Genomic DNA, 21698 nt, shown 5'->3' with positions numbered 1-21698 from the left:
ACCAAGATAAAACTCAATTCAGTTTTTATATACAAATCGAAGAACTACAAATAACGCTACATTTGGAATCTAGTGGGCCATCAACGAACCCTGGCCATCTGAACAACAACAAGACACGAAAGTTTTATGATAAATTCTTTGAACTTATTACACATACGCGCGCTAAAACAATGGTATTCATTTGTCGCAGTACGCGTGCGTACGCGTTCAGTTTTTTTGTACGGCGTGGCTCGATCATTCCACCTACTGAAGAAGGGCCAGACCCGAAACGTTTAGTTTACAAGCAACTATTTGACATTTTTAAGAGCCTTTTGAGCCTCGTATTTAACACTTTCACGATGCAATATTAGTATTCCTTACATGTTCCATTAACGGTTACTGACAGTAACGCATCCTGGCTTTTGAACATTTTTAAAAAAGCATTACACGGATATCGCCATGATATGTACACTGCAGTAATTTGAATACTTACACAAAAACTCTCTTGACAGAGAGAAAAAAGTTTACGACATATTATAGTATACGAATTAATTTTGTAAAAAAATTATTAATCTGTATTTAGTACTCTTTACTGCTACCTCTCGCAGAAAAAATCTTATCTTATTTACGAAGTCAAAAAGCATGCCAACTTTTCTCCGAGTATAAACAATTAACTTAAGATGCCGCTCAAGGTAAACTGAACACTGAATTCGGCCGTATCCACTATTTACAAAGATAGCGCTGAACACTACTCTAATTTAACTACATACATACATACATACATACTTTATTGGCTCGTCCCCACGGGGCTTTTCAGACTAAGATGCTAATTAAGATAAGATACTAAGATACTAATAAGATACTAAGATACTAACTAACTAAGATACTAATTGCTCTTGCTACTAAATATTAACGTGCCACTGAATTTAGCATCGTACGTAAAACTTAGCACGGTTTGGCTCTAAAAGTCAGTCCATGGCCGCGAGAAAGAATTTTCTTAGATCTACTAGAAGCAATTACTTGAAAATTTTCCAAGAAAACAAAGGTTACTTCCAGAAAGTTGCGTTCCCGTTGATCTTCTAGTTACTGAACCAATTTTAAATTCACTTAGTAGGCGGTGATTTATTCTACAGTTGTGCTCATATTTAAAGTGTTCTGTTAAGGTGTAACCAAATAGATTTTAGCGTTTTTCGTTGGCATGTTCAGTAATACGGCAGCCCTCGTCAGGAAGCCATGTTGTCTTTGCAAATTCCTCATGATACAACAGAACACAGCCATAACAAAATGTGGTCCATTTGTGTTACTCTAATTCTTGTTTTGAGCCTGGTTCAGCGTCTTCCTGACATGGTCCACGGAGGGTAGGGTGACCTTTGCTGGGGTCCTAAAGGCGTTACACTATAGTTGTACTTCTTCTTGTAGCAAGAAACGCAGTTCGTGCACACGACTCGCTCGTTACATGACAGCAAACTGCCTGTCCTACTGTAACCGCACACAGCCTTTCGTAGCATGGAGGGACGTAGCATGCAAAGGTTGTGCAGAGTCGTAATAGTCAAGCAGCGGCGTCATTCAGACATCACTACACAAGCACGTATCTGAAAAAAGATACGCACATTGAAGACATTAGCACAAGAGGCAATCATGAAAATAGTACTAACTAACAAAACTATTTCATAAAAGAAACAAGGGGTGGGGTGGGGGAGAGGAAGGTACTAAAACAGGCCCGTGGAATTTTTATCCAAATTATTAAAATACAGGGCATTTTTAAAGAACATCACTCAAAAAGACCTTTAGCATACATGAGTTAACTACCTGAGGACAAGCAACAATGATCAAAACGTTTACCTTCAATGGTGATGTTCAATCTCGTTAACAGTCCCCAAGTCCTGGGAACGAGAAAAGGTTATGTTTTAGGTATGACGTACTTTGTCTGGTATTGTCCACGTTTCCTGAAGCATTCAAGAAGTCATTTTGAAATAATTCATCAAGTTAAAAAGAAGACATCATACCCATGACAGGGTGTGGATAGGAGCATAGACTTCCCTGCCCGCAATTTCGCTAAGACGTGAGTTTAATATTTTAGCTTTCTGCTAGAAAGCATGTAACAGACCATTGAAATACAGTTTGCATGCATTAAGTAGTCAACAAGCCAGAACCAAGAAAAAAAAAATATATATATACATATATACATATATATACATATACATATACATATACATATACATATACATATACATATACATATACATATACATATACATATACATATACATATACATATACATATACATATACATATACATATACATATACATATACATATACATATACATATACATATACATATACATATACATATACATATACATATACATATACATATACATATACATATACATATACATATACATATACATATACATATACATATACATATACATATACATATACATATACATATACATATACATATACATATACATATACATATACATATCTATATAGGCAATTGTGGAAAACGAGGACGGACAACTTCGAGCGAAAAAAATATATATATACAGTAAAAAATCTAAGAAATCTAAAAAAAAGTTTAAAAATTTAATAAAAATAAACGTTTCGGTCAAAGACCTTCATCAGCTGCAGTGCAAGTGAATAATAAATTACAATAACCTTAAATAAGTTTACAGTATAAAAAATGACATCATATTACAAAGATGATTACATAACAGGGCGTGGTAACACATGAAAACGAAAAAATTAACCAATGATAAACAATCGGTGATTACTAAGCGAGATACTATGACAATGCGGTACAAACTCAAAAGACACAAACCAAATAAGAATAAATAATCGAATATAATACAAATAAGATTAATATCAAAAAAGTAACGCGATTCGTCGAGTCAGCCGAAAGTGTGAAGGGACCCGCGTGTAAAATATTCAATGTTCAAAAAAGGCGGTCCCAAAATCCCCAAACAAAGCCCTTGAAACTATGCCGCGGCAAGGCACAACAGGCGCCCTAAACAGGGCCCTTAAACAACAATAATGTAATAAATTCCCCGATGGGGGCCCCTGAGAAAACCTAGCGCTAACAAAGCTAACAAGATCCAAGGTCAGGGCTTTTGAACACCTGAACTAAGATAATCGCCAAATTTGCAAGTTATTTTTGCGCTAATTGTAGTTTATTCTTTTTTTCGAGTGGAATTCCTGACGTTTGTTCAAGCCAAAAGGTGCCAGAGAGAACAACTGTGCACTCCAATATGCCTCTTTAGTGATTAAAAGCTTTTCGATGTTACTTGTATTGTTTGCATTTATCTGCACTTGATCAATACACTGGAAAGAAAAGTCGTTTAAGTCGTGCGGTGTTCTGTTGAAATGCACCGCTACCTCACAAGTCTTTTTCTTGGTCAGCATAGCAGACTTGTGGTTGCGAAATCTAACTCTAAAATCTGTTGTTGTAGAGCCAATGTATTGTAAGTTACATTTCTTACACGAAGCCAAATAAATGATATTTTTTGAATCACAGGAAAGTTTCAATCGTATCTTATAGCTCTTGCCTGTTTGAAAACTTTGGAAAGAATTTGATTCAACAAAGTAGTTGCGACAGAGATCACATCTTGTTCTTTTGCATTTAAAGCAACCCTTAACCTCAACAACCTCTTCAACCTTAGTGTTAGAGCCATAACGAGATGGCGCTAACAACTCCTTAAGGTTTTTAGATCTTCGAAAAGAGGCTATGATGGAATTTGGCGGAAAAAATTCTTTTAATTTGGGGTTGGATTCCAAAATACCTAGGTGTTTTCTGATGATGCGACCAACATCAGGTAAATTTGGATTAAATGTTGTTACAAATGGAAACAATTTCTTCTTAAATTTTTAAACTTTTTTTTAGATTTCTTAGATTTTTTACTGTATATATATATTTTTTTCGCTCGAAGTTGTCCGTCCTCGTTTTCCACAATTGCCTACAAATTTCATTACTCGAGGTTTGGACTACGAATCCTTTTGGATCCTTCTGGCGCGTGGCATCCCTGTTGGCTCGAAGCATCTTAACCTTTTATATATATATATATATATATATATATATATATATATATATATATATATATATATATAAATAAATAAATAAATAAATAAATAAATAAATAAATATAAATAAATTGAGTGAACGATAGGCTTGAGCTTGAAACTTGATTGGATATAATGACCCTAAAAAATCTACACTGACAGCATACCGTCTCTTATTTCCTGAGCTCCTTTTGATCTGTGGCGTGTGGGTCCGGCATTCTGTTAAAAGTAACGACAAAGAGCCTTTAACAGAAGAAAGAGGTTGTCATTCCATCCTATGAATAATAGTTTTACGTCAATCATTTTCGCTCGGGAGCCATTGGTCTAAACGAGTCACGTGATTACTATCTGTAATTTCGCTAAGACATGACTTTAATATTTTATCTTTCTGCTAGAGAGCATGTAATAGACCAGGGAAATCCAGTTTGCATGCTTTAAGTCGTCAACAAGAAAGAACCAAGAAATATAAAATTTAATAAAAAAACTTAACGAAATATAGGCTTGAGCTTAAAACTTGATTGGATAAAATGCCCGTAAAAAATCTACACTAACAGCATACCGTCTCTTATCTCCTGAACCCTTTACGACCTGTGCTGTGTTGGCCGGCATCCTGTTAAAAATAATAACAAAGAGCCTTTAACAGAAGACAGAGGTTGTCATTCCATCCTATGAATAATAGTTTTACGTCAATCATTTTCGCTCGGGTGCGATTGGTCTAAATGAGTCACGTAATGACTATCTGCAATTTTGCTAAGAAGTGAGTTTAATATTTTATCTTTCCGCTAGAGAGCATGTAACAGACCAAGGAAATCCAGCTTGCATGCTGTAGCCAGCAAGAAAGAACCAAGAAATATAAAATTAAAAAAAAACCTTGAGTAAACAACAGGCGTAAACTTGAAACTTGATTGGATAAAATGCCCCTAAAAAAATGTACACTAACAACATACCGTCTCCTATTTCCTGAGCTCTTTTCCATCTGTGGTGTGTTGGCCGGCAGCCTGTTAAAAATAATAACAAAGAGCCTTTAACAGAAGAAAGAGGTTGTCAGTCCATCCTATGAATAATAGTTTTAAGTCAAGTTGTATAAACAGAGTCAAGAACAGTTTTCAATTGAGTGTCCAAAACCAAAGTAATCACTCACACAGATCACAAAGAACACAGACAATCCAGTGAACCACTCAAAACTCCAAACAAAAACATGTAGCCTATGCGAAGAGCGGTAAAAAAAAAAAAAAGAATGCACATGAGTTAAACCAAAGGAAATGCCAAGAACTGTCGTTATAATCCATCAAATATTTTAGCTCGTGTGCGATGAGTCATGTGATTACTGTCTACAATTTCGCTAAGACGTGAGTTTTAGCTTTCTGCTAGAAAGCATGTAACAGACCATGGAAATCCAGTTTGCATGCATTAAGTAGTCAACAAGAAAGAACCAAGAAATATAAAATTAAAGAAAAAATAAATAAAAATCGAGTGAACAATAGGCTTGAGCTTGACACTTGATTGGACAAAATGCCCCTAAAAAATCTACACTAACAGCATACCGTCTCTTATTTCCTGAGCTCTTTTCGACCTGTGGTGTGTTGGTCGGCATCCTGTTAAAAAATAACAGAGCCTTAAACAGAAAAAAGAGGTTGTCATTCCCTCCTATGAATAATAGTTTTAAGTCAAGTTGTATAAACAGAGTTAAGAGCGGTTTTTAATTGAGTGTCCAAAACCAAAGAAATCACTCACACAGATCACAAAGAACACAGGCAATCTAGTCAACCAATCAAAACTTGAAACAAGTACATGTAGCCGATACGAAGAGCGGTAGAAAAAAGCGTGCAAATGTCCCTAAAAAATCTACACTAACAGCATGCCGTCTCCTATTTCCTGAGCTCTTTTCGACCTGTGGTGTGTTGGTCGGCATCCCGTTAAAAATAATAACAAAGAGCCTCTAACAGAAGAAAGAGGTTGTCATTCTATCCTATGAATAATAGTTTTAAGTCAAGTTGTATAAAGAGAGTTAAGAGAGGTTTTCAATTGATTGTCCAAAACCAAAGAAATCACTCACACAGATCACAAAGAACACAGGCAATCTAGTCAACCAATCAAGACTTGAAAAAAATACACGTAGCCGATGCGAAGAACGGTAAAAATAAGTGTGCAAATGAGTTAAACCAAAGGAAATGCCAATAACTGTCGTTATAATCCAGCAAATATTCTCGTTCGCGTGCGATTCGTCTAAACCAGTCACGTGATTACTATCTGCAAATTCGCTAAGACGTGAGTTTAATATTTTAGCTTTCTCCTAGAGAGCGTGTAACAGACCATGGAAATACAGTTTGCATGCTTTAAGCAGTCAACAAGAAAGAACCGAGAAATATAAAATTTAATAAAACACTGAGTGAACAATAGGCTTGAGCTTGAAACTTGATTGGATAAAATGCCCCTAAAAAATCTACACTAACAGCATACCGTCTCCTATTTCCTGGGCTCTTTTCGCCCTGTGGTGTGTTGGTCGGCATCCTGTTAAAAATAATAACAAAAAGTCTTTAACAGAAAAAAGCGGTTGTCATTCCATCCTATGAATAATAGTTTTAAGTCAAGTTGTATAAACAGAGTTAAGAGCGGTTTTTAATTGAGTGTCCAAAACCAAAGAAATCACTCACACAGGTCACAAAGAACACAGGCAATCTAGTGAACCAATCAAAACTCGAAACAAATACATGCAGGCGATACGAAGAGCGGTTGAAAAAAGTGTGCAAATGCCCCTAAAAAATCTACACTAACAGCATGCCGTCTCCTATTTCCTGAGCTCTTTTCGACCTGTGGTGTGTTGGCCGGCATCCTGTTAAAAATAATAACAAAGAGCCTTTAACAGAAGAAAGAGGCTGCTATTCCATCCTATGAATAATCGTTTTAAGTCAAGTTGTATAAAGAGAGTTAAGAGCGGTTTTCAATTGAGTGTCGTAAAACCAAAACCAAAGTAATCACTTATGCAGATCACAAAGAACACAGGCAATCCACTGAATCAATCAAAACTCGAAACAAATACATGCAGCCGATGCGAAGTGCGGGAAAAAAAAAGTGTGCAAATGAGTTCAACCAAAGGAAATGCTAATAACTGTCGTTATAATCCAGCAAATATTTTCGCTCGCGTGCGAATGGTCCAAGCGAGTCACGAGACTGATTAAGGGCCTGCTAAAACTGAGGAATATCGGATTGATACCCCGCAATTTTCAAAACTGCGTGCGTGGTGCAAAATAATAAACACAATAGCCTCCATTTAGCGGGAAAATATGCTTGGATATTTGTCCACGGACATTATCTGTTCCTCAAAGCTCACAGTTTTCCTCTAGCTACGCTCTCGGAAACTGTTCGCTTCTCGGAATAGATAATGTCTGCGGAAAATATCCGAGCATATTTTCGCGCCACAAATCGCTCTAGTAAACCCATAACTAAAGTAACACTGAAATCACTTGTAATACACTTAAAACATAAAACAAACTGTTCTAATTCATTGTGATTTTGTGCTTCTTCTCACCTTTGCGGTATTTAACAATAGAGTTGCAATTACCGATGACGGGCAGACAGTGAAAAATTGAGACAACAAAACACAATTGCCAAGCAACAATTGTTTACGTAACACCAAATCAGTAACACTCAAAATCGCACTAAGATTCCACGTTGATCGACTGGAGTGATACAATAACACACATTTCTTAAAAATGGTTAATTTAAAATCCAGCGAAAAAATGTATTGTAAGATATAGACTACACGTAACTTGTGGTTTGCACATGAGCTCGAAGTAAAACATCAGATACTGGGTAACGCAATGTATCAAAATAAAACAGTGTTTGATGAGTCATTGACTTGTAAAATATCTAATTTTTTTCGTTAAGGCTCACCTTTTGTTATTCCTGCTGTCTTTATCTCGGGGCAAATGCACTTGGATAAGTTCAAATCCGAGTTCAGAGCCACTTTGGTCAATGGCGAGGAGACGTTTACGAGGACAGACTGCTAAATGAGAAACGTTTCTTTGCAGGTCGATTACGCTCAGCAGGTCACCAGACTCAACGTTAAATAGTCGAAGGGTAGAACCTTTTATGACACCCACGGAGAGGATAACACATTCCTCTTCACTGACAAATTGGCAATCAGACAGACCCCAAACGCCTTTGCATCAAATGTGTAGTATTCGTCCTGAAAATGCATCAAGGACGTACACTCCTCGGCCACCCTCTTCTGTGTTGGCGAAAATGACAACAAACTGTTCAGAAAGTGAAAACGCTCCAACGGAATCATTCCGGGGTAAACCTCCCATTGGGGGACGGAGATCGGTTTTCCAGAGAGTACTTTGTCCATCTAACAACTGAACTGAATCGGAGCTGTAGGTTAAGAGCTGATATTTACTGTTACATGTGACAAAATATCTACGATCAACTGGAATCGACACGATCTCTGAGGTTGTGGTATTCAGGATGATCACTTTGTTCCAACTACTTAACGCCACCCGCTCTTCTGATATGGGGACTATCTGTGTGATTTCCACGTGTTGAACCAAGTCAGGCCAGCGTCGGATGCAGTTTGACAATTCAAAATTCCACAACTCAAGACAACCATTTGCTGTTGATAGTAGGACACCTTCTTTCATGCGAGCTTCAAGACATGAATTCTCGAAAATACCGACCTGGCCAACGGGTTCCTCACTTGAAACGTCCCAAGCCGTAGCCATTGCATTTCTCGCACCACCACTGAGAACATAAACGGTTTCCCCAGTCAAAGACAGTGCGACCCTTCTCATCATTGTGCGAAACAGAGAGAGCAAACGATGATTTTCTTCGTCAGTTCTTGTTTTCCTCACAGTTCTGCGTAGTTCATTGATATTCAACATCTCTATGACAGCACGGAAGGGATAACCTTTCAATACTGTTAGCGCATCTACATGAAACACAAAAGCAAACCCACCATCCAAGGACAAAACAGGATCTCCTAACAAAAAGCCAGCCACACCGGGAAATTCCAATTCCCAAGACGACAAGCCACTCAAAACATCTAAGGTACAGCTGGGGTGTTCCGCTATATTGACATTCAAACGATAATGTTGAGAAGGAGTGAGATCTCTCACTGTGTCATGAAAACAAATGAGAGATCGACAGTCAGGTGAGAACGTAATCATTCCACAACCTTGATCGCTTTCAAAAAAGTGTTCTGCTACTGTTCTAAATCCATCCCTGACATCAACAAAACAAATTAAACCCGTGCAATGGGAAATAGCCAGCAGCCTTCCATCTGGTGACCACGCAAAAGATAAAACATCATCATTTCTGGTAGTCCGAGTAATCTCTGTACCATTTTTCAGACTCCACATAATAATGCATTTTGCGTCGACTGGGCAATCAGTCAGCATCGTGGTCTTGTCTCCTGAAATTGAACAAACTGTGAAACGGCACAGGCTTTGCGGAAACAATGCTTTCAGATCTCCGTCAAAAGTATAGGCATGGCTAAGGACTCCTGGTAAGACAATGTTCTCTTCAGGGTGGAAAACAACTGAGCGGTAACATGAAAAGACAGGTGAAGATGGCGGCTTCCTAAATGCTCCAACATTACGCCAGCAATCTTTTGCAACAATCACAGGACGTATCCAAACTTGCTCACCAGTACGAAGCGACCACAGGTGTATTGTTCCGTCGCTGCATTCACACACCATGTAGTCTAACTGTGGTGAAACATCGAAACAAGCCACTTGATATGAACATTGAAACTGCGCTATGAGAGCTCCCTGCTGCGTCTGTTTGTGAACGAGTTCCATGTACGCTATTTCTGGATATTTAGTCTGCAACAGGTTCGATGCCAAAGGAGATAGTGCTGTTCCTCCTTCATTCAGCACAGTTTGGAAAAATACGTAAGGACGACTTCTAAATTTGTTGTAGTACTTTCGTAACAAGAACTTTAAGGTATTCAACATACCCTTAGCATCTTCCGAGAGCACTTGAGATATTGTTTGGTTTTCAATCCATAAAATATCTTCAGATGCTCCTGCACTGGATACACACAGTTTTGCATACACGAGCTCCAAGTCTACCACATACTTCATTACTACCTCACATGCTCTAGGATCCTCTTCCAAATGTAGCATGTGTTGTACACCATGCTGCAGGGCGTACTTCGCAGCGCCACTGAACTGTGCACTATCAACACCTTTCCGCTTAATATCATCAAGTTCGTGAATGCAGAGTTCTGAAAGGATTTCATGGCCTTCTGTCTCATCCACTGTGAAGTCGTGCTGCCCATAACAAGAAGTATCAGTCAACCAGTCCTTAATGGACTTGTGAAAGAAGTGAATACGGTCCTCTCGTACAGGTAAAAGTGTTGAAATACTGGCGATCGCCTTCTTCACTTTCCGCCGATCAGCTGAAGAACTTCTACCAGAAAGAATCATTTTGCTGACGAAGTCAAGCAACAACGGTTCTCTTGCAGCTGTGAGAACACTCAGGAAAATCAAAACCTGTTCTTCTTTGATCTTCAGTTCTTCACAAAGCTCCGTTTCCAGACGTTGAAAATATGTTTGGTAAACGGATGAAATACCTGAGGGTAAAGTGCTGTCCAGCTGTTCAGGAGTCAGAAGTGAGATATTCTCTTTGATGAAATGTACAAGCAAATAAGCATACAAAATGAGTCCTTCGGACTTTTTAACAAGTTCATTTATGATAACTTCTCGATGATCGTTTGGAATCACATCGCTTAGTTGCTTTTCAAATAACAGCTTCATGTCCATTAAGTTCTCTGCATCGTTTGGCTCCAGCTGAAGAGGTTTGAAGCGTTTAAGACTGTCCGCAATGTTTATCTCTGGTCGGGTTGTAACTAGAAATCGAATCCAACCTGGAAGCTTTATGAAGTGATTGGAAATAACATCCAGCAGCTCATTACGTCCTTGATATTCACTTTCGTCGAGTCCGTCTACTACCAAAAGAATGTTCTTCCCTGGGTCTTTTAAATTGCTTAGAACTTCGTCAAACAACAAATCAAAGAGGTCCTTGACTTCCATATCGTTGAGCTCTACACCCAGATTTCTGGAGAGCGTTTTCACGAGGGCGTCCTTGTATTCTGGCAAGGAAGAAGACAGTTGACAAGCCAAAGACTGAAGCATCACCTTGGGATTCCTGTAGCGTGCTTTGTCATGCTGGCAAAAGTGACTCCCTGACAGTTTGCCAACTTCTTGCATTCTTTTACAAATAACAGCCGCGATCACAGATTTGCCCATTCCTGCATTTCCACTGATCACCATTACTCGGTTTGGAGAACTTCTGTCATCTAACCATTTCTCGACGCTTTCAAAGAAAAACACACGTGTTCCCTCTTGGTATTTTTCTGCGTGATCTTCAATAACTCTTTGGGAATTAACCTCTGCTAGTTTACTAAGATTTTTATCGTCGTTGTCTTCGTTACTTCTTTCTTTTATTTCTTCAACCTTCTCTTTGACTTGCTGTAATGTTTCAAGATTCTTCTTTTGTGTTTTCGTCACTTCTTGTTGTGCAGTCCAAATTTCTTCAACCACTTGGCGTGTGCCTTGGTGAATCTGTCGTACATCCTCAACTGCCTGGTGCGTATCTTGGTGGATCTGTCGTACATCTTGAACGGCCTGGTGTGTATCCTGAACAGTTCTGTGATCTTCTTGCTGAGTTGTCCACATTTCCTTAACCACTTGGTACGTATCTTGGTGGATCTGTCGTACATCTTGAACTGCCTGGGGTGTATCCTGAACAGTTCTGCGATCTTCTTGTTGCGTTGTCCACACTTCCTTGACCACTTGGTGCGTATCTTGGTGGATCTGTCGTACATCCTGAAGAGTTTTGTGGTCTTTCTCTTGCCTCTGTCGTACTTCATGCTGGGTCTTGCGTACGTCTGCCAGCTGTACCTTAATCTCTTCGTCACCTTTAGCCCACTCGATCACAGCGCTGATGTAATCTTCCCCACAAGGTGCTGCCTTTAATTTGACCACTTCTGCTGGATTCAACCCAAGAGCAACAAGAACAGCACTGATTTCTTGCCATTTGATGTTAAACTCAGCTGTTTTGACGCCGGTCGATGTCACGTGACCATACAGCTCATTACGATATCGCTTAATGCGAGCAAGGTTAGCCTCATGAGAGGTGTCACTTGAAGGTGGTGGTTTGTGCCAACCTGAGAGAGGAGGGGTTAGTCCACAAATGTTGGTCAGAAGAAGAAAGAGAAGAGTGATATCAAAAGTGTTAGAATCTGGTGTGGCTCCACCAGGTGGGAACAGTAAATCCCACTGAGGTTTATGTAAAACCTTTTTCTTGAACAGATTGTTTAAGATCAGACGGTTGGCGTTGAGGTCAGCTGCGAGGTTTGCAGGAGGATGAAAACCATCAAACACGTTCCTCAGAACTGTCGTTCCACCATCAATGAGAAGTCTGCTCAGCTTGGCTCCATTTGTCTTCTCTACAGAGCTGGCCAAGGGTGAAGGTACAGCAGCTGCCATCTTAATCCAAAGTACCCTTCAGATAGGTTTATATGAATCTCCATACAGTACCTGTGTGTGATATGACAAGCAGTTCATTTTCGATTATTTATCATTGTTTAACTTTGCCATCAAAGGGGGCGACAGTGGGGTTTGATGTAACAAATACTGTGTGCTATGATCTTTGACCAAAACAAATGCCATAAATCATGAATCTACTATATAACCCTCCTTCTCAAATAAGTGACAGCCAACAGCCCCCTGTATAGAGAAAGGAATTTATCACGTTCATTCTCTTATTGAAGCCCCCGTCAAAAATCTCATTTACAACCAAAACAATAAATGTCATACTGTATTACCTGTGCATTTTTTCCACCGAGGCTATGCAGGCGCGAATTCATACACAGTAAGAATCATTTATTATTTGTACTAAGCCCCTGCCCATTGAAATATATAGACCCCATATTTCCCGGGAAGGGGGCGGGGTGGGGGCGTTATGATGGATAAACAGTAAATACGAATTCAAACAAGTTCAGTGATATATTATCCTTCAGTATCTCAACAGTCTTTTGAGGGTGTGACATTTGTTCAGGGCTGAATGAACACATTTCTTTCTTTCTTGTTTCAAGTCAATTCACGCCATCTTTGATTGTGCTGCGTGGCCCTTTCAACACTAGGCTGGTATCAATAGGGGTCCTGTATATTTATCACATGTGACTTCTATGAAATAACGAGCGTATCAACATCAAAATATAAGTTCATTCAAATAATGTAAAAAACCTAATAAATATATACAATAATTAAGCTTGGATACCAGATGGGCCAGACCCATGAGAACATTGACGAAGATAGCAGAGAGGGAGAAGGGAAGAGCTGGGGTGTGGTGTGCAGCACAGCAGCTGACAAAACTGGTTGGTTGTAGGGTGTACAGACCTTATTTGTCACTATGGCATGAAGGGATACCTTGATACCCTAAAAGAAATTTACTCTTAATCAGATTTACTACAAATAATAAAAAAGTTTAAAAGCTTTTTGTCAACTGTACCTTACCCTCCTCCCCAAGAAATCTCATTGTGAGTACTTTAGTGTCCTTCTCTGCGTCTGCTGAAGAAAAAATATTACTTGATTACAAGTTAAACAATGACTAATCAATATCTTATTTATTTTTAAAATACAAGTTTATGCAATTCAAGTAAATATCCAAACAATCCAGCAACAAATTATTATAACATCCCCACCCTCACCCCCACCCCTTAATTAATGCTGCCAAAACTTAAGCCTCTCATGTCATGCAATGCAATGAGTTTCTGTCTGTTGGTGGGAGTAGAAGGCCGGAGGGGAAGGGGGAGGGTAAATTCTCTTACTTTCTCACAGTCACTGACGTGGTGTAGATTGCCAAAATCAGATTGTCGACCATTTGAAAATACATTTGTATGCCTTATGAGTAATCAAATGGTGACGAGTGAAATTAGTAATAAATTCACACGCATTTTGTCAAAATTCTAATAACAGAATTTTGACAACCTTTAAGTCAAATTATTTCTTAATTTCACAAGTATACTACTTGATTACCTTTTAATATTATTGGGTGACAAATTACACTATTAAGTGTCTCACAACATTTTGTGAGGTTTCAATTGTCCATTGTATTGACAAATTTTGTGCCAACATTGCCATAGCAATTTTGTAATTTCACATGTGAAATTGTAAATTTAAACACTGAAATTTTGTGCCAAAATTAAGGAGTATTTTGTCACCCAAGATATTACAATGAGTAATTCAAACAATGGATGGTGTATGAATGAGCAACTGCTCCAATGTTGCATAATTGGACAGACCCTGCCAAATGCAATGTTGCTTGTCATACCTAAATGACATTGCCGAATTAAACTGATTTAATGCCACTCCCACCCTGCTGTACATGTAATTCATTAATTCATCAGTTGGGTTCTGCCCATGATTTGAGTGGTATTTGGACTGTGCATGACAACTTAACATTGTTCAAACAAATTACATAGTAATAAAACTGATTAATGTTTTTAATTTGGTCCAATCACAAACAAACTGACAGATACATATGTATCTTAAGAATGTTGCACAGTACTTAGCTCTGATTGAAGTTGTTGCACTGTTTACATTTATCAATTCTTACCAGAAACTAGTGGCAGCATGTTAATATTCACATCCTGACTTGGACATCCACACCTTGAGACCTGTATAAGAATTAAATATAAATTATAAAACTAGTAGTAATCAAAGATTATGAGTGCATTTGTTTTCTATGCCTGTGATTGACTTAAATAGCTGTCTGTTGCTGAAATCATTATCTTTGTGAGCAGCTGAAAACGTTTTATAGACAGATGTAACATGATAATGACAATGTCCACTATTTTTCTGTAGATTACAGTCAAACCACTAAAAAGCAGCCACTCTGGGGGACGAGACAACTGACCACTTCTTAGAGGTATAAAACAAAACAAAATCACCCTTGGGACGGCAAGAAGCGGTTACTTAATAGAGGTGGCCATTGAATACAGGGTTTTTATTACAGTGTATAGCTGACCATTTTTTCCAGGATTTTGGCCGCTGGCAGCCAAATAAAATTATTTGTATTTTGATTTCCTTGCTTTATTGTTCACACGTTGCATGACGGCTCCAGTTTCAGTAAGTCACAAGTTTAATGGAACATTTGCCTTCAAAATTCATGCTAAAATCTCATTTTTACTTTTACTGGCAATTTTTAAGCAGAAAGGCTAATTTTTAAAAGTACACTTGTGTTGCATCTAGTATTCTATGCTGGAAGCACAAAATAATATCAGCTAGCATTTGCACTCACATGACGGTTTATCCATGGTTTATCGTAAACAAACTCTGTGCAACTGGTAACTGATTCGCATATTTCTGCTGGTGAATAGAAATAGTCAGCATCTACATTGCTGTTCCTTAGTTCTGGCTTACTCTTATAGATCTTGGCTTCAGAGTACTCTTCCATCAATTCAATTTTGAGCTTCGTTGGATACTGAACTATTTTTGGCCACTGGAACTAATAACTCAAGTCAACACAATTTGTTTAATGTACTAAAAATATAACCAATGAAATATAGCTGTTCCTACGGTTAACATCTCAAAGCCAAGGCGATTCAAAGTCGTGGTCGTGAACAGAATAAATAATTGTCGTCCCAGTTATGTAATGAAATCATGATCATGTCACATCCTAACAAAAGGGACCACTCACAGTCCAAAATCAAAACAACAAACAAGCGATCATAACGAATGATCTTACATGTGCTGTGCGATGGTGTAGTTTGTTTTCACCAGGCCAAAAATATCACTCTAGTCTGCATTGGGACTGCATTCCCTTTTTTGTCGAATGTAATCAGAGTGAAAAACCAGTTCAAAGAAGACTCCAAAACATCAAAAATAACGAAAGAAGCCACAAAAAAGAACAAGAATGACGTAACAGATAGACAAGAAATGTACAGGGTTGTACAGCACATGGTTTGGCGATGATGTCATTCGTTTTTTGCCCCTGCCACGGGGCAGCCAAATCGGTGTCGCAAGATCCAAGGTGAACCATCCCATGAAACTTGACTCAAGTCTGCATTGGGACTGCGTTCTACGAACCCAATTAGATGCAAAAATGGTTTAAATTACATTTAGCTGACAGATTTCACACATCCTCATTGGCTAATTGTTATCATTAATAAAGGTACAGATAGTCAGAGATGATGTCCTAAGGGCAAATCTTGAAAACTTTGCCAAACTTTTTACATGTTTTAAGTGCTCTTAGTTGCCGATACATCTTAGTAACAATTGCATCTACACAGGACTAAACTAACTTGTAGTCCAAGAAAAAAATCCCTACAACAATTTATGGCAGAGCTCCTGCATGCCGAAGGCGTGCGAGCGGAGCCCCATACCTTAGAAATTTGGTAACCCATCGATCTGAAAAATTTTGGTGTCCATACGTACGTACGTACGTCCGTCCGTACGCCAATACCTTGAAAACTAAGAGGGTAGCACCATTACCACAGCTACATCTTTGATTTTGGGCGTCCATGCTATTGTTAATTGACAGCTGTCACAACAAGCTATCCGCTGACCAGTATCACATGACTATATTGCGGGCTCAGGTTTAGAGCTCATCAAGGTTGTGTGCTTTTTTAAAGTTGACCGCTGACCAGTTACTGGTTTAACAATTGGATCGCGGGCTCAAGTCACGTTATTTCTCCTGGGGAGAAAGAAGGAGTACTCGTAAAGGCAAAATTTCGGCACAAATTAACCCCTGGGACATTGTTGACTTTTCTTGTGACATATTCCTTGTACAATTGTCTCTTGGAAAGCCCCTGATATACTGCGTACGTAATTTCTACAATCTTGGTTAGGCTTGTTGGGTATAGTTTGTTAAAATTTAACTGGAAAAATAGCAAAACCACATGCTGAACAATTGCATGCTCACAATTGATCATTTTTTGAGTTTCTGATCCAAGAAAAAATAATTCTCTTTTTCCTTTATCGTCAGTTATCGCAATCAGGAGCTCCGCTTTAAGGCTTGGCTAAATCTATATATTTACAATGACCTTCAATTCAAATTGGATTTACAGTAAGAGCTTCCACCTGAGAGACCGGGGCAGACTTGGAAATGAAGGTCGGCTGATTTCACTTAAAATTGGCACACAAAGTCGTTGTGTGGACTTAAGTAATATGCCAAAGTTTCAGCTTCAACAACCTTCTTTTAGCTGAGTTCTGGATATCAGCCCCTCAGGGGTCCCCAGAGGCTGATTTTCTGTGTAATTTTTGTCACTTTTCAATCTCTCTTTAAGGAACATACAATTAACTTCAGAAAAAAACAAAACCATATCTGTAATGCCCTATCCTTAGGCATTTATGGGTGAAAACACTAGCTATCTAGCTCACTGGGATTTTTCGTTACCCTGTGGCTGCTATCACAACTTGGTCCTATTTGAAGCATATGGGAAGACACCGGACCACATGTTTTCCATGCCCATGTTTTATATCGTGAAGTCTTAGTATCCCTCCACTGTGATCTTCATCGCAATTGAGTAACAAGAGGTTCTCTAGTCAGAAACACATTTAATTTTTAGGACTCCGATCTAGATACTATGTTTCAGTATACTCTTCAAGGCTGTTGCCTAAGGAAATTTTTAAGGAGCACTTTGGGCTCCTAACTTCAAAAGTTAGGAGTCCAAGTCACTTTTTTAGGAGCCCACGATAAAATTTGCTGTGGTCAATCCAGGGGGTTGGGGAGGTTGGGGAAGACAGGGGGGGTTGGAATGAATTGTGGAAATTTAGGGGAGGGGTCTGGGGGCAGAGATTTTGCATGAGACACCAATATGGTCTAATATCAATCAAATGTTTTAAATAAAGCATTCAGCAAAGTGATCAGGTCATGACTGAGGAAGAATACATAACTATTTATGGTCAAACAAATTCAATAATTGGTGTATCCATGCTAGTGCTGCAGCTTTTTTACAAAATTTATATTGCTGCTTTTGTGTTTGAGTTTTGCAATTCTATTTTAACACAACAAAATACATTGTACAAATCATAAAATGCAAGCTTCAAATGAAAACAAATAAAAATGAAAGAGGTATTTGGGGGGTTGAATTTGGTCTCACTGAAAAATACTTTCCTTCCTTGGGCTTGGGACATTAATTAGTATAAACTAAAGGTCATTTTTGAGGTAGCGTTACCACAATATATTGGCCACTTCTTTGGAGAAAATATATTCTCGTATATTGGGCAGAGTCGTGCCAATTCCTTTGATAATTTAAAATATAGAACCCTAGTATGCAAAAAGGATTGCAATCTATGATGTTTTCTTTTTGCCAGCTAGTTACTTGATTATTTTGACTTTTAAGTCGTAAATGATCCTTTCAGAAACTAAAGAAATTCATTCCGTACATCTAAGTGAAGTTTTCTAAGTATCGGACAAAAAAGCCCAATTATCTTTATCCAATTGTAAATATAATGTCAGCAGCATCATAACTCCAATTCCAAAAATAATTGTTATCAAAGTAGTTATTTTTTGCAACTGGAATCAGTAAGGTATCAACAGAGACACAATCCATTGGCATACATGACGTACATTTATTCAATGCTGAGCTTGTAGTGCATTACTCTTGGTGTTCACCAGTCATGTGATCAAAACTAAAAATTGTAACCATTCAATAAATAAATTCAAGAATCTGGGATATGATACAGTATTCCAGATAAACAAGGGATCTCAGGTCAAACACCCGACAAGGTCAGCAACATGACCCAACAAATTAATAGAAAATTTATGATGATTTGGTGGGAGCATTGGAAATTGACCCACTGGAATTCCTCATTGGCACCACACCTTGAAAACTTATCTGTCCTAAAAAGCCCACTCGGGCTCCTTGAACAAAACTTTAGTTGCCCGCACTTGTAACTTAGGAGCCTCAGGCCACTGGGCATCCATTAGGCAACAGCCTTGCAGACTCTTCAAATGTTTATTTGAAAAGTGTTACTTCCCTGCAAGCTTGTGATATGTCCAAAGACAACATTTAAACTCTCTTAAAAAAGAAATCCTGTGAAACAGCTAGTAGTAACACCATCTATAGATACAAAACCTCTGACTATATCATGAACTTGGAGAGAGAAATTAATTTTCTTGAAGATACATTTGACATTGGAGTGAAAAAAAGTAATTTTAGGTGGTCTCATACCCTAAAATATAATAATTTTTCTCCAAAAAAGTGTTTTTCTGAAACATGAAGATTCAACATCTTGCCGAGGTACATGCAAATGTATTTGTAAAATATACTTTGAAACAATTTTGCCTTAATCATTCCTTGATTTATGTTTATATCAAGAAATCTGCACACTGATAGCTATAATATTTTCAAGATAGCAATGCCCATAGCAATGGTTGTTTACAGTCCAAATGTTACTCACAAAATGGATTCAATAACTACATTTTGATTATACTTTAAAGGAATTTATCTAAATTTGAATTCAGGTTCTCTCACACACTTTCATAAAGTAGAATTTTCTCTTAACAGAAATCTGCAATTCCGATTTTTGGTTATTGCAAAAAAATGACATGAGATTCTTATACATCAGTCTTCTTATTAATAATGATTATTACATGGGTCTGTCTCACAGGGACTGGGAACTACCGAATGCACCAATTTGATTGGCTGAAATCGATATTGAAAGCGGTCTAGATTTTCCCATCTAGACCAGCATCTAGACTGGTTATGTACTTTTTGCGGTGAAAAAGTTGAAAACTAAAATACAAAACTATTGACTATTTTCCTCTAAAAATATTAGTGGAAGTGACAAAAGGCCTGATGAGAAAAAAAGTAAAGAGGACAAGCAAACTCAGCTTTTGCAGATTTAAGTTCAGCTCATCACCGTTCGCAAGCAAAATGTCAGCTAGTACAAACCAGTTACATTAAATGAATTAATTTTTTCTTGTTTGCCATATAATAAACATCTTATTAACCGAGCTTAGTCAGTCTGTATGGGGGAATCTTGACCTCGGTCGTGTGTACAGACCTCACTGCGTTCGGTCTGTACTCATGACCTCGGTCAAGATTCTCCCATACAGACCTCCTGCTCAGTTAATAAGAGCTAAATCTTATCACAATAATTATAGTCTATAGTACCAGTTGACTAATTGAAATGCTGTCTTGATTTCTCACTCTTTAATTAACAAGCATTGTAATAATGAAACAATTGCTCAACCACGAAGCTTAAACACTGTTAAAAAATAACAGAAATGGCAATACGATTTCGTCAATCTCCGCTACCCCAGCCTAGACTGCCTATACAGATGATTTCCGGCCGTACACAGCCGATGGGAGCCCCGATGGGGGGTCCCGATGGGAAACACGACTTCAACAAAATAGCGTACTATGAAGACACAGAATAGTCCTCGCTTTAATTATAACAACACGAAAACAGATCATTTAGGTTAGGGCGCTGTTGTAGGAAAATCGATCGATACGTTTCACTCAGACACCTTGGGTTTCACTGGACCCTAATCCGTACTTTTCCTAACATGCTTACCTGAAATAAGAATAAGTCGATGAAACATCACATCTTGACTCGAAATCCCACGGTCTGGGACCTGTGAAGATGACAAAAACGCTCATAAATGATAAAAGTTTCTTCGAAAGTATAAATTGAAAGCACAGCAATTTCGAAAGCGGAAGTGGACTTAACATAGATCAACGAGTCGTTATAAACTAAACAAATACAACCGTACTGTCAAGAAATGTGCAAATGAATGTTTATAAGCTAACCACGCATAAAAATAACTTGATTGTTCCTGAATTTCGCTCCTTTAGAAAGGAAAATGGTGTCTACAACGAGGTACCATTCATCCCAACTCAAGTTGCAACCTAAGCATGAATCAACCTCAAGAATGTCCCAGAAGGCTTAGCGCACTCCAGCCGATACAATCTGGAATGGACTTCTGAACCGTGGATTAATCATCATCCTAACCAAGCTTACATAAAAAGTGCATAAGAGAGGATGAAGTGTAAAAGAGTTAGCCCAGCAAGGGGTAACCGGAAAACACTGACCCCGGTTCGCGGACCCCCACAACGGACCAGGGTCCGTGGACTACCCTACGGACCGGTCCATGGACTACCCCTACGGACCCCCTCTACGGACCACTCTAAAATAGTGTAAAAGTAATAAATAAAGATTTCACTTATGGGTTGTCTAATAGATTCAGACTCGTGTCGGTGATTTTTCGAGTGTTACACTGTGCAAATGTAACAGACTTGGGTTTTTAACACCCCACCCCCTCCCCCCTCCAAAAAAATGCCTAAAAGCTGTTTTCAGGGTAAGGAGATGCCGATGGTAAGAAGGAAAGTTCTTACCTTCCATTCGTGGCTCAATCTGGCTATGGAAGATATATTTTTAGGCCGTTTATTCTTGTTTGTATCTGTTATTCCGCTGAGTAAATTGTGAAGCCTGGAACGAGTTCACGAACCCACGGGAGGATGGGCTGAACAAAATGGCAGAGGGGAAAGAACACAAATTTCGAGACTTTTCAGAGGCCTCCCCGTACGCGTCTTTCGTATACTTTATGGCCACAGCAAAGGAAATGGCAATGTGTAATTATATAAATTGCACCCGCGCCTGAATCCAGGTCTGCCCATTTACACAATGTAACGTTCG

General features: G+C 38.5%; 1 protein-coding gene across 1 annotated transcript; it reads right to left on the bottom strand.

Annotated features, from left to right (window-relative positions):
• Positions 1-7: 7 nt before the first annotated feature.
• On the bottom strand, positions 8-20938 carry LOC110049766 (uncharacterized). Its single transcript, XM_089289247.1, has 12 exons — positions 20813-20938; positions 20577-20637; positions 14668-14728; positions 13561-13619; positions 7939-12587; positions 6505-6555; positions 5589-5639; positions 4992-5042; positions 4604-4654; positions 4212-4263; positions 1822-1862; positions 8-1571 (listed from the first exon to the last, which is right to left on the bottom strand). Exon 5 carries the CDS (start codon positions 12534-12536, stop codon positions 8214-8216), a length of 4323 nt encoding a protein of 1440 aa, XP_089145373.1. The 5' UTR covers positions 12537-12587; positions 13561-13619; positions 14668-14728; positions 20577-20637; positions 20813-20938; the 3' UTR covers positions 8-1571; positions 1822-1862; positions 4212-4263; positions 4604-4654; positions 4992-5042; positions 5589-5639; positions 6505-6555; positions 7939-8213.
• Positions 20939-21698: the final 760 nt, after the last annotated feature.

Source organism: Orbicella faveolata, unplaced genomic scaffold (assembly GCF_042242905.1).
Source record: "Orbicella faveolata isolate gen_17 unplaced genomic scaffold, um_ofav_v1 contig_2, whole genome shotgun sequence".
Taxonomy (NCBI): domain Eukaryota; kingdom Metazoa; phylum Cnidaria; class Anthozoa; order Scleractinia; family Merulinidae; genus Orbicella; species Orbicella faveolata.
The sequence above is the reverse complement of the archived record's forward strand: the minus strand, read 5'-3'. Positions and strand labels throughout refer to the sequence as shown.